This window comes from Heterocephalus glaber, unplaced genomic scaffold (assembly GCF_053883595.1).
Source record: "Heterocephalus glaber isolate CG9 unplaced genomic scaffold, H.glaber_assembly_v1.0 deba00001687, whole genome shotgun sequence".
Classification (NCBI taxonomy): Eukaryota; Metazoa; Chordata; class Mammalia; order Rodentia; family Bathyergidae; genus Heterocephalus; species Heterocephalus glaber.
Genome location: NW_028258412.1, coordinates 27,870,994 through 27,887,911, shown reverse-complemented (window position 1 = coordinate 27,887,911; position 16,918 = coordinate 27,870,994). Strand labels below are relative to the sequence as shown.

The window sequence follows — 16,918 nt, the reverse complement described above, 5'->3', positions numbered from 1 at the left end:
CCGGAAGCTTAGTTGTCTTGTTTCCTGTCAGAGCTAGTCCTGTCAACGTGGAAATTGTTTCTACGAAGGAAAGGGCCACAAAGACTTACAATCACTTTCTGAAGTCCGCCTTAGGCTTGTCTTGGGTGAGGTCGATATCGGCCCGGGCCGAAGGCTGTTTCTGGCGAGCAGACGAAGACAATTTCTGTTCCGGAACAGAGGCCACGCGCCCAGGTTGTTTCCGGAGACCCGAGGCCGTTACACCGCCGCGCCCCGCCCCTGGCGCGGCCACGTCTCTCTGGGGCTACCGGGGCAGCCGCCGGGTGAGGTTCACGGAGTGAGGGCTGAAGGACCGTGCCCGGATAGGGTCGGGGCCTATGTCAAGGGACGGTCGTGGGCTCAGGATAGGGGCCCGTGTTGGGAGCTGGGGGTCGGGGCCGCCGGGGTGGTCCAATCGCGTGAGATCGGCGCTGGTCTCTCACCGCGCCTCCTCTGGCTTCCGGCCTCAGCCGGCCTCTCGGACAGTCTCAGAACCGACTCGGTAAACGCGGAGACTGCGCCCGTGGGGTGCAGTCTGTCCGAAGCGCGGCCGCTGAACTAGCGAGTTTGAAGTCTGGTCCTTTTGCAGCACATGGCAAACGTGACATGGTAGCGGGAGCTTCCTTGTTTGCTTAGTCCACGGCGGACTTAGGGACTCGACTGAGTCCCCAGAGGTGCTTCACTGTTCAGTGTCGCGGAGCGAATGGGGCCGGACGCTGTCGCGGCGAGGGCCGGGTGGACAGCTCACCTTTACACAGTGCCTATTGAGTGCCCAAGGGGTGACAGCCCAGTCCACTGCAGGTTTTGTGATACAGTGACGAGATGTCCTCTCTGCCCTCACCTAGTGCACCTTATAGTGGAGGGACACAGACAGCTAATAAGGCCATTACTGAGGGAATTCGATGGCAGATAGGGTCAGGTACTTGGGTAGCAGGGAAGTCCTGTGGCAAAGGTGACTTTTTTTTTTTGGTACCGGGGATCGAACTCGGGTCCTTGCGCTTGCGCAGCAGGGAGCGAAACCGCTGAGCTAAATCTCCCGGCCCATGTTAAGCCAAGGTCTTCATGGCAAGAAGCTGCTGTGTGAAATTGCCAGTGTTTCAGGCAGAATGTACAGGAAGCGTGGAGATCCTGTGGAGAGCAAGTTCATTGTTTTTAGGCACAGAATGTAGTCAAGGTATAAAGAAAAAAGGAGGAAAGCATTTGGGGTGACGGTGCAGGTGGGATGTAGCTTCACAGTTCATAATGAGAAGTTTGTATTTTATTGTCAGTCGGACATTGTCATTTATTTACAGGTTCCTCAAGGCCTTTGTCTTTATAGCCCTTTAATAGCTTTCAGTTACAGTATACTGTGAATGGCAAAGGGAAATGAAAATCATCTGATATTACTCAGATTCAAAAGTATCTGGGGTTTTTTGCCATTTGCTTTAAGAAATAGTGTATTTTCTCACCAGATGTGGTTCATACCTATAATCCTGGCTACACAGTAGGCTGAGGCAGGTGGATCAGCCTAGGTAGACTGAGAACAACCTAGGGAACTTAGTGAGATCCTGTCTCAAGAGAAAATTCAATTTCAAAGGACTGCATGTAGCCAAGTAATAGAGTGGTTGCATAACATACACAAGTCTCTAGGTCCGGTCTCAGTACAAAAAAAAAAAAGGTAGTGTACTTTCCTTTGTTGTTGTTTTTGGTTTGTTTGGGGCTTTTTTTGTTGTACCAAGGATGCAGCTCATAACCTTGCCCTTATGAGGCAGGTGTGGTGCCACTGAGCTAAATCCCCAGCCCTTAGTGTACTTTCTCAAGTGAGACTGTATTCAATTAGCAATTTTGATAAGCAGCAATTGAAAATAATAGTACTAATAATTGAATCCGCCTATTGAAGGCATAGAACATACCATACCTTCTTTCCTTTTTTTTTTTTTTTTTCCTGAACTGAGGATTGAACCAAGGGCCTTTCCCCTGAGCTACATCCCCCTTTTTTTATTTTTTTAAGACAAGGTCTTGCTTAGTTACTAAATTGCCCAGACTGGGCTCAAAATTGCCTCACCCTTCCAGAGTGTTGGCATTACAGATGTGTGCCACCATGCCCAGCTAGACCCCATACTTTATTACATTCAGTCCTGGCAATAATTTGTATTCACTTTTTCATTGTTTTATTGATGAAGAAACAGACTAATAGTGGTTCAGAAATTTGCCCCAAGATCTCAGACTAGTGGTAGAGGAGTCAGGATTTGAGGCAGACTTGTCCACTTCTGAACCTATCCTTTATATCTCAGCTGTACAGTGACCTGAGGTTGGCCTTTGGTTTTCACATGTATATGGTCTTGTTTGCTATTGGTTACTAGTGTGGTCTCAAACAGACATAATCATCTTTGGGAAAGCATGTTTTGTCTTAGACTATGGTTTATTTCTAACTACCAATAGGAACAGCTTCAAGAAGCAGCTGTTGTATGTGTTTATCTAATGCAAGGGCTCTGCTGTGGTACAAGCTGGAAGCCCTGTAGATGCCTGAGACAATGGCTTCTCAATAAGAAGTCTCTTAATATCAGGCAGGGGTGAACCTAGAGTTGTGTACCTTGTGAAGTGCTTGGTGATAGCTTTGCCCTGTATCTGGTGTTTAAGGGGCATGGGAATGCAAGTGGTCAAAAGTGATATCATAATGAAAACTCCTTTTTAGAAAAACAGTCATAAAATGGAGAGTGCATGTTAATAATAACAGCTTCCTCATGACACACCCCCAACTGTGGTCTTCCACCTTGTTGCCCAGAGATTTGCCTTTGTCAGCGGTCTGAGGTAATGAGGCCTTGAAGGACTGAGTCATGCTAACTAAAATTTAGGGGAGTCTGAGGATAGACAGAGAATGCCAGTTTATTGCCCTTCAGGGAGGAGGACCATTGCCACAGGCCATTCCTGCACTGTCAGGGAGTTGTCTGTTCAGCTTCCGGAGGACCTACATGTGACCAGGAGCTGTCTTCATGAATTACCAGAATGTCACATTCTCAGGGTCCTGCATTCTGGAGGGCAGCACCACCCCATCTCTAGAAGGAGGTAGCATTGCTTAGGAATCACGAAGTGTCTTATTCAGCAAGAAATCAGAATAAGGGGAATTAAGAGTGATGTGATAGTCTCAGGCTCCCACAGCCTGATGCATTTGTTGTCATATTTGTCATCATCAGTGGAACTTGAACATTCTCAGCTAGTGTTCTTTCCTGGACAGTGTTAGATGTGGGTATTGTCACTTTGCCTCTCAGGCACATTCTCTCTGGGACTCCTGGCTTCCCTCTTCTGCATATTTGTCTTTATACATATGGTGCTCTAGTGTCCTGCTCCTCATCACTAGATGACATTGCATCTCTAAGCCATGGCCCTTGTGCTTTGGTCTTCAATTTTGTAACTCCCAGAGCCATTCTTTGTCCTTCATTTGAACTACACCCCCAGGTTTCGCCACTACCACCACCTGTACTGGAGATTGAACCCAGGACCTTCTCGCTGAGCTACATCCCCAGCTCGTTTTAAAAAATTTGAGACAGGGTCTTGATAAGTTGCCCAGACTGGGCTTCAACTTGCAATTTTCCTGTCTCAGCCGCTCAGAGTGTTGAGAAATCACAGATGCATGCCACCATGTCTAGGCTCCCAGATAATTTTAGTAGGAATAGATAAGAGTTTTTCTGCACTTGATTTTTCTTTTTTCTTTTCCTTTTTTTTTTGTACTGGGAATCAAACTCAGGATTTTGTGCTTGCCAGGCAGGCACGGCACCACTAAGATACATCCCTGACCCTTTTTCTGCACTTGCAAAGGCAGTATTGATGCTCAAGGCTCTGATACTTCATCATTTTGTTTTGGAACTGTTAGCTTAGCTGTAGAGGGATAGAACTTGGCAGAGGCAAAGATTAACTTAGTAACCTGTGTTGGATGCCACCATGAGTGGGGTGAGTTTTGAGGTGATTAAGAGGGAGACTTGGAATGAGGAGTTCAGCCTTCAAGGCCTGACAGTGTTGTGGGATAGATGGGCAGCATTGCACTGTGAGCACTGTGACTGAGGCGCGTGCAACAGCATCAATAGTGATAGCAGAGAGTAGAGCTGGCATTTTACCTGAGGGGCCAGGAGAGACTGCAGAGGCAGTGCCTGATGTGGATGTAGAAAGATGGTAAGGAACTTTCATTCTCGGCCATGGGGCTGGCTTTCTGTCACCACAGCTTTTGTCTGACGAATAGTGGGGATGTGGTCATTGGACGAACACGTGATGATTAGATAGATATCATCATCCCCACCAGACAGAGGCAAAGACATTTCAAAGCAAACTGTAAAGGTTTTTCTCTTGCTAAGAAATTTTTCAGGATGACCATAATATGGTGTACCTGTATTTTAGCGACCCAGTGGATTCTACAGTCCTCAGATTTCTTCCTGCACATCTGTTTCATCTGTCCTTGGAGTGGTGAGCCTGTGATGAAGGGACCACCTTGGGCCTCATCTTGCTGGTTTTGCTCACCTTGCTTTGTGGGTGTCTTCACAGCCTCACATCCTGGCGAGGCTGGCTTACCACCAGCTATTCCTTGGAAGTGTCTAGAACTGGAACTGAGGAACAGGCTTGATGGTTGTGACAGTGACTTTCCACAGAGGTGGGATCTTGTGAAGTCATGATTTTCAGAGGAGTCTGTGGGATGCGTAAGGACAAATGTGTAGCTCAGATCCCTTACCAGGCTCCAGGGGCCTGTTGATCTGTCCACATAGATGGAAAAATCTTTCCAGGGATGAAAGATGTCACTGATGATTGTAGAGACAAGGTGAGATTGAAAACTCATTGCACACAGGATTGCTTTTTGTCCAATTTTAGTAATCTCCCTCATTCCTTTGACTCAGGCATTGTATTAGTTTCAAATATTTACATGTGCTAGGCACCATGAGTCAGACAGACTCACTCCCAGATCCTGTTGTTTATGGTATTGTGCTTTATTAGCCACAGTGGATTTGCATTTTCTGATGTTTTCATACATTCTTCTTGTTGTTGTTTTTTTTGGTACCGGGGATCAAACTTGGGTCCTTGCTCTTGCGCAGCAGGCGGCAAAACCACTGAGCTAAATCCCCGGCCCTTCATACATTCTTATCCCCAGTACTTTCTAGTTTCAACCCCTTAATGCTAATTCCACACCAATAGCATATATAACAGTGGTGGCAAACCTATGGCACACGTGCCTTAGCGGCTGTTTGTTATCACTGAAAGCTCTGAAAGGTCTGCCGTCTTTGATGTATAACCTTTTTTATGGTCTTAGTAGTGCTGTTATTAACTCAGTGTCTCTAGCCTGTAGGGTGCAGACCAGCAGAGAGGAATAATTACTACAGTTTGTGAGCACATATTCATAGGTCTGAACAGAGGGTCATTTCTGTGCTGAATGTGGACTGCGTCTGTAGGCTGGGTCGTGCTCATCAGTAGTGGCTGCCCTCTTTCTTGGGTGACAGGTGGTAGAGGACAGAGGGACTCAGAGTGTGTGGGCCACCGAACACGCTGTCAGCCCAGCTGCACTGAGTCAGCATCGCGGCCCCTAGTGAGGAGCACCCGCTTGGTCTGCTTGTCTGTAATGTCGTCATGGGAGCCCTACACTAGGGAAGAAGTTTACATAAGGTCTTGTCATGAAACATACCAAAAACAGAACAGGGCATAGGGTAACATGAAATTTGTTCTACAGTCAGGAATGCCAGCATTTCTGCAGAATGCCTAGAAGTTCACAGAGTATCTTTTCTGTTGCTAAGGAAGTGAGTTGATACCATCAGTACACCTCTGAGTTGATAACCAGTTGCCAAATTTAAGATGAAATTTTACTTCCTTAAATGTGACTCAAGGGCTGGGGATTTAGCTCAGTGGCACTGCGCCTGCCTTGAAAGTGCAAGGTCCTGAGTTCTATCCCTCTGGTACTGGAAAAAAAAAATTAGCTCAGCAGGATGAGTCAAAAGAGTTTGTTTGTTTATCAATACAGGGTCTTGCTATTAGTTCAGGCTGGCTTTGGAATTACTATGTAACCTATGCTGGTCTTGAATCCATGAGGATTCTCCTGTCTCAGCCTCCCTGGTGCTAGGATTCGACGCATGCAGCACCTTGCCCAGCTCATTTTTGTTTTGAGACAGGATCTTGCTAAATCACTAACATTCCCACACTGGGCTTGAATTTAGAATCCTCCTGCCTCACCTTCCAGAAGGCTGGGATTACAGGCATGTGCCACCACGCCTGGCTTGGTAGAACTTTCTTTTTTTTTTTTTAGTATCATGGATCGAACTGGGGACCTTGTGCTTGTGAGGCAGGCGTCGAAACTACTGAGCCAAATCCCTGGCTCTGGTAGAACTGCCTTTAGCTAGCACCAGTACAGATGTATGCCTTCATGAAAGGCCCAGGTGTGACTGGTTCAGCACTTTATCCTCAGAACAAACATTGTAAGTGCTCAGGACTTGTTTTTTGAATGAACAAATCTGTGTTGGTTTCCAAATGAAAATTGGGAAGTAAATGTTAATTTGGTAATTGTAACTTGAAATCTAACAAATGAAGTTTTATAGTTGTTTTTCTTTTTGTCTCCTATCAGGTATCGTGATATTGGTAGGTTTGACTGCAAGCCATGTGTGAGACTTTAAACTTTGCTCTGGAAATGGAACACAGAGTGAGGTCCTTCCCAAGAGCTCTGGGCTGTTGCTGATGGCAGGAACTGTGCTCGTCCCGGGGTCACTTGTAGCCCTTCAGTGTCTGCTCAGCCCAGGCCCACCTGACCATGGACGGCATGTCGGCTGAAGATGATGGCCTCTTGGAGGACAGACCCAGCAGCGACACCTCAGCTTGCCCCGAGGCCCTCCTGACTCCCCAGCTGGACAAAGCCCAGTGTAAGTTGCCACTTTACTCTGTGTTGCTGGCATTTGCCTCTGAGCAGAAAGGTGTGATCCGCTGGTGCTTTGGAGAGGAAGTAAGCTTTTTGTTCATTCAGAGTGTGTAGATTCTGGGCTCTGTGTTCATCTTCACAGTCACCGTGATCCAGCTGTCCATCTCTTAGGAGTCTTGCTTTGGAGGATAAACATATGCTTCAAATTGACTTTGGAACCAGTCCCTAAAGATGGGAGCTATCCCTCTGTTTAGCCCTGCTTTTACCAGTACCTGCTAGAAAGATTGTCAGTTTTGTTTTTCAGCTTTATTTTCTCCATGTTTGTTGTTTTGTTTGAGATAGGGTCTTGCTGTGTAGCCCAGAGTGACCTTGAAAGTTTGATCCTCCTGCCTCACCTTCCTGAATGCTGAGATTAAAGCCTGTGCCACCACACCTCCCTTTGTTTTTTGAGACAGGATCTTGCTGTGTAGTCCAGACTGGCCTTAAATTAAATTCAAGATCTTCCTGCTTCAGCCTCCTGAGTGCTGGGATTACAGGCATGTGCCACTATACCCAGCTTCTTTTCCTACTTTTTAAAAACAGACTTTCATAAGATTTTTTACTGTCCTTTTTTTCTTTTCTTTCTTTTTTTCCTGCAGAAAAAGCTTTAATTGGAAAGTGAGAGAGAAGACTCCAGCTTCAGTAGTTGAAAGGGACAAATCCTATGCAGGGGATCAGCCTGGTCCACTTGCAGAGGCAGGGGCTGGTTTATAGGGTTAGCTGAGATGGGCCAGGGTCCTGTCAATTATTATCTTAGTTCTACTTTCATAGATCAGGTTGAGTCCTTGTGACTTGAGAGGCAATTCAGTTCCCATAGGAGGAATCCTTGCTGTAAGGTGGTTCTGTCGCCATGGAAGGATTGTCTCTGTGGTGGTTTCAGATATACGGGGCTTTGCTTTTCTTGGAATACAGCTGACCATAGGATGAGGATAATGGCGGGAGACTCTGGACACAGTTGAATATCCCTCTGAGTCCCTCATCTTGGTGTCTTGTCTGTCCAGTGCCCAATATTGTGAGCACTCCATCAGTTTCAGAGTCTGGAGAATCCTGTTGTAGGCCAGAACATCCCTGTGTTGGATGCCAGAAGCTGCTGGCTAGTATGGCTCCTTGCTTTAGTCATAATGGAATTAAAACTAAAGTATGACTTTATAGAAAAGGCTTTAATTAGGTGGCTGTGGTTGCGCATGCCTGTAATCCCAGCACTCCGCAGGCTGATGCAGGAGAAACGCCTCAAGTTCAAGGCCAGTTTGGACTACATAGTGAGTTCAAGACCAGCCTGAACTGCCGAGCAAGACCCTCTCCTAAATGCCCCCTCACACACCAAAAAAAGAAAGAAAGGCTTTTTGGGAAGAAGATAGGAAAGACTTCTGCTTGAGTAGCTAGAGGGGGCAGGTGCTGATGAAGAGGATCAGACTGGCCCTAGTGTTTTCATTTAAACCAAAAGGAAACATGATGCATTCTCCAGCTATCCTCTGGAGGATGAGGCCACTTTATAGGTGAGGTTGTGGAGTTCCAGTGAGGCATGAACTTGCCCAGGTCTCCCTGCCACTCAGAACCATGGGTCTGGATTCTCTCTGGCCTATATTGCTACATGTCTGAAAATGGCTTGTGTTGAAGACACGGTGATCCAACAGGCTTTCTCTCTGCAGGTGCCAGTGTTGAGGTAAACAGAGCTTCTGAGGAAGTAGGATGCCTGGACACAGCTGGCCAGGGGCCGCTCTGCCAGAATGGGTCCATGCCGAAGTTCCCAGACTCGCCAGTATCTCTCGATCCCACCACAAGCCCAGTGGGTCCTGATGCCTCTCCAGGTGTGGCTGGTTTCCATGACAACCTAAGGAAGTCCCAGGGAACTAGTGCTGAGGGCAGTGTTAGAAAAGAAGCTTTGCAGTCTCTCAGACTCAGTCTTCCCATGCAAGAAACGCAACTGTGTAAGCATCTGTGCCACCAACTCTTCCCAACCCACCTGTGCCTGTCCTCTGCTCACCCCCTGGAGTGACCCTCAGGAACTTCCCCTGTGCTACCCATCGTGGGGGTGGGGTGATGGAGGGTGCATCTGGTGAGACAGCTCTGTTTAGAGTGGAGGTGCATGTGGGGTCGGGCCTCCCCTGTGGTCTAGTACTGGCCTTGGTGCCAGGGTCCCTGATTAAGGAGCCAACAGACAGCATCCTTGTGGAGAAGCGTTTATTTTTGTGCTGATGTCTGAGGGGCCAGAGATGAACAGGCCCCACACTTACAGCCTGTGAGCCCTGGAAACCCCTAGACATTGTTCTGAGCCTCGGGTGGTGGGTTGGTTTTTGTGTTTCTGTTTTGTTTTCGTCACCCTGGGGATTTGAACCCAGAGAGCGCTGAGCTACCCACCCAGCCCTGTGTGTGTGTGTGTGTGTGTGTGTGTGTGTGTGGCGGACAGGTGCTGAGGGTTGGGCCAGGGCCTCACGCTGAACCACATCCCTGGCCTTTTCTGTATTTTCAAAGATAGAGCCTTGCTAAATTGCATAGTTTCAAGGCTGGCCTCATACTTGCAGTCCTCCTGCCTCAGCCTCCCAGAGTGCTGAGATTACAGGTTTTTGTTCCCACACCTAGCCCTGAGCCTTGTTTTTAATAGCATGGTTTTACCTAATGGAATTATATTCCCTCATCCCCCTTTGTAACCTCATTCCTGCCCTCCTTCAAGCCACGTCTGCACAAGACCTTTGCAGACTTCTTTAAGCGAATGGAGGGTTTGGGTTGTTTTGGTAAGTGGGAGTATGTTGTTCCTGCGATTGCGGGTTTCCCACTGGCTGAGTTCCATACATGTGGCTCGCTGCTGCTGGTTGTTTTGCCCTCTGTGGGCCAGTATGGCAGTGCCAGCCCTCCCCGCAGTGGCTCCTGCCTGCTGTGTTTCCGGTCCATGGCCAGAATCCGTGTGTGCAGGCCTCTGGGCTTCCTTCTCTGTGGACCTTGCACGTGTTTTGTACAGTCCGCACAGCTGTGTTGCCATCCCACTAGTGCAGGCCTTTGAGGACACTGTCTCCTAACCCTTCCGGCATGGAAACACTGTTTCTTTGGTTTTTGTTTATTTTTGAGACAAAATCTTACTGTCTTACCCAGGTTGACCTCAAACTCATGGACTCAAGCCATCCTCCTGCATCAGCCTCCTGAGTAGTTGGAACTATAGGTGTATACCACCATGTCTGTTGGTGATTGTGCTTTGATGCTTGCTGCTATTTTAGTTACCAGAGGATCTGAGCATATTTTTATCTGTTGGTCACTTTTGTATTTTTTCTTTTTTTGGTATGGGGATCGAACTCAGGACCCTGTGCTTTCAAGGCAGGTGCCAGCACCACTGAGCTAAGTCCCTGGCCCTCTTGTATATTTTTTTCTGTGAATTGTCTTCCTGTTTGGCCCACTTTCCCTTTGGATTATTTGCCTTTTCCTTCACAGCCATTACTTTGTCAGCGCTGCCTTGTGCTTTAACATTTTTGAAAATGAGCTGCCAACCCTCAGGTCAAGAGATGCACTGAAAGTCTGGGCTTTTGCTCACTGACCTGTGAGCTCGGCCCAGGTGCCCACATAGCAGCAGCTCCAGGAGCACGTTCCCTGCTCTGGGGGTTACGCCTTCTGAGGGATGCGGGGCACCACACAGTTGGCTCCTGCTGCCACCTGGCTCTGAGCTCTGTCCATGCAGCTGGTCGTTAAGCTTCAGTGTGAGTCACTCTAAGCCCAGCCCACTTTGCTGATTTGTGGCTCCTGCCTGATGGCCATTGCCCCCAAGTTTGCCACTTTGATGGCCTGGCCATCTGCACACAGCCATGTGAAAGGTACTGAGATCTCTCCAGAGATGAAGTCCACAGAGTACTAACAACAGTGGCAGATTCCTAGTGAACTTGGTAATTGCCCAGGGAGGGTGCCACATATACAAAGTTATTGCATTTATGCACTTTGGTAACATCTAGGCCATCTGCTGATGTTCACAAAGAGTAAGTCCACAGATCCAGCCCTGGAAGAGTTGGCTTTCCTGGTTTCATTCCTTACATAAATAATGTCTGCATACTGCCAGCTTGTTTGACAACTCTTGATTTTACAAAACCTTATAACATGACTCATCACTGCAAGAAGTGAAAGATAATTTGCAGCTGCAGTTCCACTGTGATCACTGTTTAACCCTTTCATTACCCAGAATAAAAAGGTCTGGTCTTAAATATTTTCTCACAAGTGACTTTTCTTCTTCTGCCTCTGCCTCTGCCGCTGCCCCTTTCGCTGCTCCTGCTGCTTCTGTGGCTGCTGCTTCTTTTTTCTTCATCTTCATCTTCTTCTTCTCCTTCTTCTATTTTGGTGCTGGAGGTCAGACCCAGGGCATTACACATGGGTAGGCAAGCATTCTGCCACTGAGCTGCATCCCCAGCCCATTGGTTTTAAATATTTTAAATTCTGTCTTTAGCTAAAACATTGTCTTTCCACGGTCCTATCCTTGGGCAGGACCTCTGGATTGGAGTCTCACCTGTGAGGAAGGAGACATCGCCAGCCCCATCCCTCACAGGCAGATAACTGCTGAGTCTCTGCTCTGCAGTGAGTCCTGAACACAGACCAGGCAGTGGTTTCATTCCTTACATAGATAATGTTTGAGTGCTGCCACCTTGTTTGAGAATTATTCTTGTTTTTTTGGTACCGAGTATCGAACTCAGAACCTTGTGCTTGTGAGGCAGGCAGTGGAACCATTGAGCTAAATCCCCAGCCCTCAGAATTCTTGATTTTATAAAACCTTTTAACGTGGCTCATCACTGAAAGAAATGAAAGGGGCTGGGGATTTAGCTCAGTGGTGCCATCACCTGCCTTGCAAGTGCAAGGTCCTGAGCTTGATCCCCATACTAAAAAAAAAAAAAAAAAAGAAAGAAAGAAGTGAAAGATAAGCTGTGGATCAAATTGTATTTCCAAACTAGGCACAGTGGCTCACACTTGTAATTCCAGCACTCTGGAGGCTGAGGCAGGAGGATCGCCAAGAGTTTGAGGCCTGCCTGGGGTACATAGTGAGTTCAGGGCCAGCCTGAACTACAAAGGGAGACCCTGCCTCAGAAGACAAAACAACAAAAGAATTGTGTCTCCACATGTACCTGCATAAAACATCTGCATTGTTGCCGCTGATCATGAGGTGATCAGTGATGTCCACAGGCATCATTGAGTGCAACCAGCCTGACCACATTTACTCTGGGCTCCACTTATCGAGTGCGGCCTCTGTGGCAGAGCAGAGTCATGTCCATGAGAGCTGGAGGGGCCTGGCCTTCCAGCTTTTCGATGTGATACCTGTGATCACTGAGCACATAGCCCCAGTAGCAACTTTAAATTCAGTTCTTTTTGTCGCCTAAAGGTCCTTGTCACCTGCCTCCCATTTTACCAGTTAAAATCCTGTCACACTTAGTCGATCTGTGAGATGAACAGAGACCCAGCACTTACCGTTGTGTCTCCTTTGAGGTGGATCCTTTCTGGTTTGTGGCCCAGGCTGTTTTCTCCCAGTCTGGAAATCACTCAGACACTGGATGGTTGTCCATTGCTTAGGAGTAAATGCGTACTGGTAATTAAATGAAAAGAGCCAAGCAGTAGGTACAGTACTAGTTGTTCTCTGCACCTTGCTCCTTTATGAGTCTCTTGATGCCATTTCTCCCTTCAGGCTCCACAGCGCCTTCCCTGCCCCTGGAGAAGGAGGAACAGGTCCGACTCCAGGCCCGGAAGCGCCTAGAAGAGCAGCTCCGGCAGTACCGCGTGAAGCGCCAGCAGGAACGGGTGAGTCCGCCTGCCGAGCCAGAGCAGGCCTCAAGTGGAAGGTGGTCAGGCAGAGCCACTCCGGGCTGCAGAGAGGCTGGGAGCCTGTGGTTTTCCTGGACTTGCCGCCTGAAGCTGAGGAGTGGACACCCACAGGCCTTCTTGTTCTGTGGTGAGCCACCAGCTGAGGTTGCTGTTTATTTCATGGGTGGAAAGGAGCTTTGCTCTTGTTCCACATTGTTGGAACAATGTGACCACTTAGTGTGCTAATATCAGTGTTACTCGAGTGTAAACTCACAGAGATCATAGTTAAAGTGGTTTTTTAAATTATATTGAGCGACTAGGCAAAAGGTGTATGAATGTTTCTTTCATAGTTCTTCTAATTTTTCTGTGTGTTTGAACATCTTCAAATGAAGTCATTTAAAATTAAACTGACGTAAGAGGCTTCCGGTGGGTAATTTGATTGCATATGGTTTCCATCAGGGTTAGCTGACATTCTCCCAAGAGGAAGTGCTGCTGGAACAGCATTTCTGGTCTGGGGAGAAGTGGTCCCCAGGCCCAGTAGATGGGGCCTCACACCTGGCCAGGGGTGAGCTTGGTAGCCTCTCTAGGTGGCCTGCCAGAAATAGTCATAGTGAGTGAGGCAAAGAACCAGCAAGTGCTAACCATTGGGTGTTGTGTTAAATTCCCTGCAAACTGCGATACAAATGTCACAGCCATCAGGTGAAAGAGCTGACATTTGGGAAGAGAAGACTGAAACTCGGCTTAGGGGTTCTCCCTTGGCAGTGATGAGGCAGAGGCTCCACAGCAGTTCCTGGGTCTCCTTGGAGGCGCCTCCTTCCATTGAGGAAGGTGTCAGTCATTCAGTGTAAGAGTCCAAATCTTGAAGAGCTATGTATCTAATAATAAAAGATAAAAAATGATATCTAATAGTTCAAATAGGAGGGCACTTCCTTAGTTCCTGACAGGACAATTCTGTGTGACCAGCTCATTACCTGCTTCTCAGCCACTCCACATCCAAGGGCTAGGGCAGAAAGATTGGAAGAGGCCAGATACTCCCCCTACCAGCTACCCCTGCCCTAGAGGCCCTCTGGGAAGGCCAGAGGCAGCACTGAGAAGCCTAGGAGGCCGCATCTATCTCAAAGTTAACCCTCTCTAAGGGCCGGGGGTTTAGCTCAGTGGTTCTGGCGTCTGCCACGCAAGCACCAAGTCCCAAGTTCGATCCCCGGTACCAAAAAAAGAACAACAAAAAAGTTAACCCTCTCAGGTAGTTCTCCATCCCCCTCTCCACCTCCGCCATGATGAAACTCAGGGTGAAGTGGCCTCAATCAGCGGCCCCTTGGCCCATGTTTGGGGTGCAGAGTCTTTGTCCTGTGTGCATGGGTGCCTTGGCTGTGTAGTTGCATATATGCCAGGAAACAATCCCTTCTTGATGTGTGTTGACAGTGTTTTCCCTGGAACAGTGTTACTGCCCACAATAGACTCTGTCCATGCTTGGATGGTTGCGTCTCCCCTTCACCTACTCCCGCCCTTCCTGTTGTTTTCCAGCTGCTCTTGCTCATTTCTTTTTTTTCTAAATTCTTTCATTGGTACATTTTAGGTATACAATACATTTACATTTATCACTGGGTGCTTGTACCTGTACATGATGCATCTTGGTTCTTATTTTTTCCCCATTACCTGTGTGCTCTTCACGCCCTCCACCCTTCCCTGTTTACACAGACTTCGTTTCCATTTTTTTTTTCTTTTCTCATAATTTTTCCTTTCCCTTCTTCCCTTTCCCCTTCCTCTCCCACCACCACTACACTTTTGGACCTTTTCCTATTTCAGATTATCAATTATTCATTTTAATCATTTTAATCCTCATTTACACTTTCCGTTTCTTACACTAGAGAAACTATTCAGTATTTACACATGTGTGTCCTATTTATTTCACTTAAGAGTATGGCCTCAATATGCATGCATTTAGCTATAAATGACTCTAGTTTCTCATTCTTTATGGCTGAGTAGTACTCCATTTAATTAAAAAACCACATCTTCTTTATCCAGTTTCCAGTTGATGGGCACTTGGGCTGTTTCCAAACCTTAGCTATTACAAACTGTGCTGCTATAAACATGGGTGCGCATATATCGCTGTGGTATGATTCTTTTAATTCTTTGGGGAAGATACCCAGGAGGGGAATAGCTGGGTCAAAGGGGACCTCTAGTCCTAGTTCTTTGAGGTATCTCCATACTGATTTCCACAGTGGTTTCACCAGTCTGCACTCCCACCAACAATGGAGAAGGGTTCCTTTCTCTCCACACCCCTGCCAGCATTTGTTATTGGTTGATTTCTTGATACCAGCCATTCTTTGTGGGGTGAGGTGGAATCTCAGTGTTGTTTTCATCTGCATCTCTCGAATGACCAGTGATGTTGAACATTTATTCATATATTTATTTGCTGCTTTTACTTCTTTGTCTGAGAAATGTCTGTTCATTTTGGATGCCCATTTTTGAATTGGGTCTTTGAATTTGGGGGGGTCTGATTTTTTTCAATTCTTTATATATTCTTGATAGTAGACCTTTGTCTGAAGTACAGCTCCTAAAAATTTCTTCCCACATTGTAGGTTGTCTCTTAGCTCTTCTCTTGCAGTGCAGAAGCTTTTTAATAAGATGAGACCTCAGTTGTTGATTCTTTCTGCTAGTTCCCGTGCTGCTGAGGTTTTGTTCATGAAGTCTTTTCCTATGCCAGTGTCTTCAAGAGTTCTACCTAACTTATCTTCCAGCAAGTTTAGCGTTTCTGTCTTAATATTTAGATCTTTAATCCACTTCGATCTTAGTTTAGTGCACGGTGATAGGTATGGGTCTAGTTTTAATCTTTGGCAGGTTGAAATCCAGTTTTTCCAGCACCATTTATTAAAGAGACTATCTTTCCTCCAATGATGGTGGTTGGCTCCTTTGTCAAAGATGAGGTGGCTGAGTATGTCTGGAGTTGTTTCTGCATCTTCTAATCTATTCCACTGATCCTCGGGTCTGTTTCTTTGCCAGTACCATGCTGTTTTTATCACAGTAACTTTGTAGTATAGTTTCAAGTTGGGGGTTGTGATACCCCCAGCCATGTCTGTTGCCTAGAATTGCTTTTGCTATTCTAGGTCTCTTCTGGTTCCAAATGAATTTTTGGATTGTTTTCTCTAGTTCTGTGAAGCATATTGTTGGAATTTCAATTGACATTGCATTGAATCTATATAGTAGTTTTGGAAGTATGACCATTTTCACTATATTGGTTCTTCCTACCCAGGAACAAGGGATGTCTTTCCTTTTTCTTACATCCTCACTCTTGCTCATTTCTACATCCAGCTGTGTCCCATGTCATTTATGAGGTTTCTTAACCTTCCCTGTTTACCCCAGCCCAGGGATTACATTGATTTTGTAGAGTAACAGGATTGAGTATTTCTCCACAAGGGAAAATTGTGCTGACATAACAAAAGGAAAGGAGTCTTTCCTATACTCCTGACCTCAAGCAAGGCCACTTTGCAAGTTATAACTGACATAGTAATGCAAGATTAAAAAGTAAGAGATAGATGGGCCGGGGGTTTAGCTCATTGGCACCACGCCTGCTTTGCAAGGACAAGTTCCTGACTTTGATCCCTGGTATCGAAAAAACCAAAAAAACATAAATGGTACCTATTTCCACTCATTTCTTGATTGATCATAGCAGGGTAACTACTAATCTTTCATATTTGATCTAATAAACTGACTAATTGTTTTCAGTTGACTCTTGGAGTTTTTCATGGTATTATCAGCACCTAGGAATAACTATAGCATCTCTCCTCTTTGTCAGTATTTCCATCCCTTGCATTTTTTTTTTTTTTTTGGTACTGAGGGTCGACCTCAGGACCTTGTGCTTGCGAGGCAGGAGTGATGTCACTGGGCTAAATCCCCGGCCCTAAAGATAGCATTTAGAATAACAAGTAAAGTGATAAAAAAATCTGAAAATTAAATTAAAATGGCAATTTAAAAAGGGCTTCGACTCTAGGTAAAGAAACAATCCTTAAGGGCCGAGGATTTAGCTCAGTGGTTCCGTTGCCTGCCTTGAAAGCTCAAGGTCCCAAGTTCGATCTCTGGTACCAAAAAGAAAAAAAAGAAACAATCCTCAATTCCTGAGTGATTTTTAGGTTTAAAGTAGTTATAGGTAAAAGTTTGTTTGTTTGTTTGTTTAATTCAAAAAGTACTTGGGCCGGGGATTTAGCTCAGTGGTTCTGCCTCCTGCCTCGCAAGTGGAAGGACCTGAGT

The 16,918-nt window shown here is 46.5% G+C and overlaps 1 protein-coding gene across 9 annotated transcripts in view; it reads left to right on the top strand.

Annotated features, from left to right (window-relative positions):
• The window catches only part of Golga3 (golgin A3), a 43,277-nt gene continuing 26,359 nt past the window's right edge, over positions 1 to 16,918 (top strand). For 2 of the 9 annotated variants that reach the window (XM_021257736.2, XM_021257733.2), the window contains exons 1-4: positions 1 to 302; positions 6,587 to 6,878; positions 8,563 to 8,841; positions 12,555 to 12,667. In XM_021257736.2, the coding sequence (XP_021113395.2) occupies positions 6,770 to 6,878; positions 8,563 to 8,841; positions 12,555 to 12,667 (501 nt within the window). In that variant the 5' untranslated portion in view covers positions 1 to 302; positions 6,587 to 6,769. Of the gene's footprint in view, positions 303 to 4,857; positions 6,441 to 6,586; positions 6,879 to 8,562; positions 8,842 to 12,554; positions 12,668 to 16,918 lie in introns of those variants that run through there. The other 7 variants (XM_004844034.3, XM_021257738.2, XM_021257734.2 and 4 more) reach the window with 6 other exon arrangements.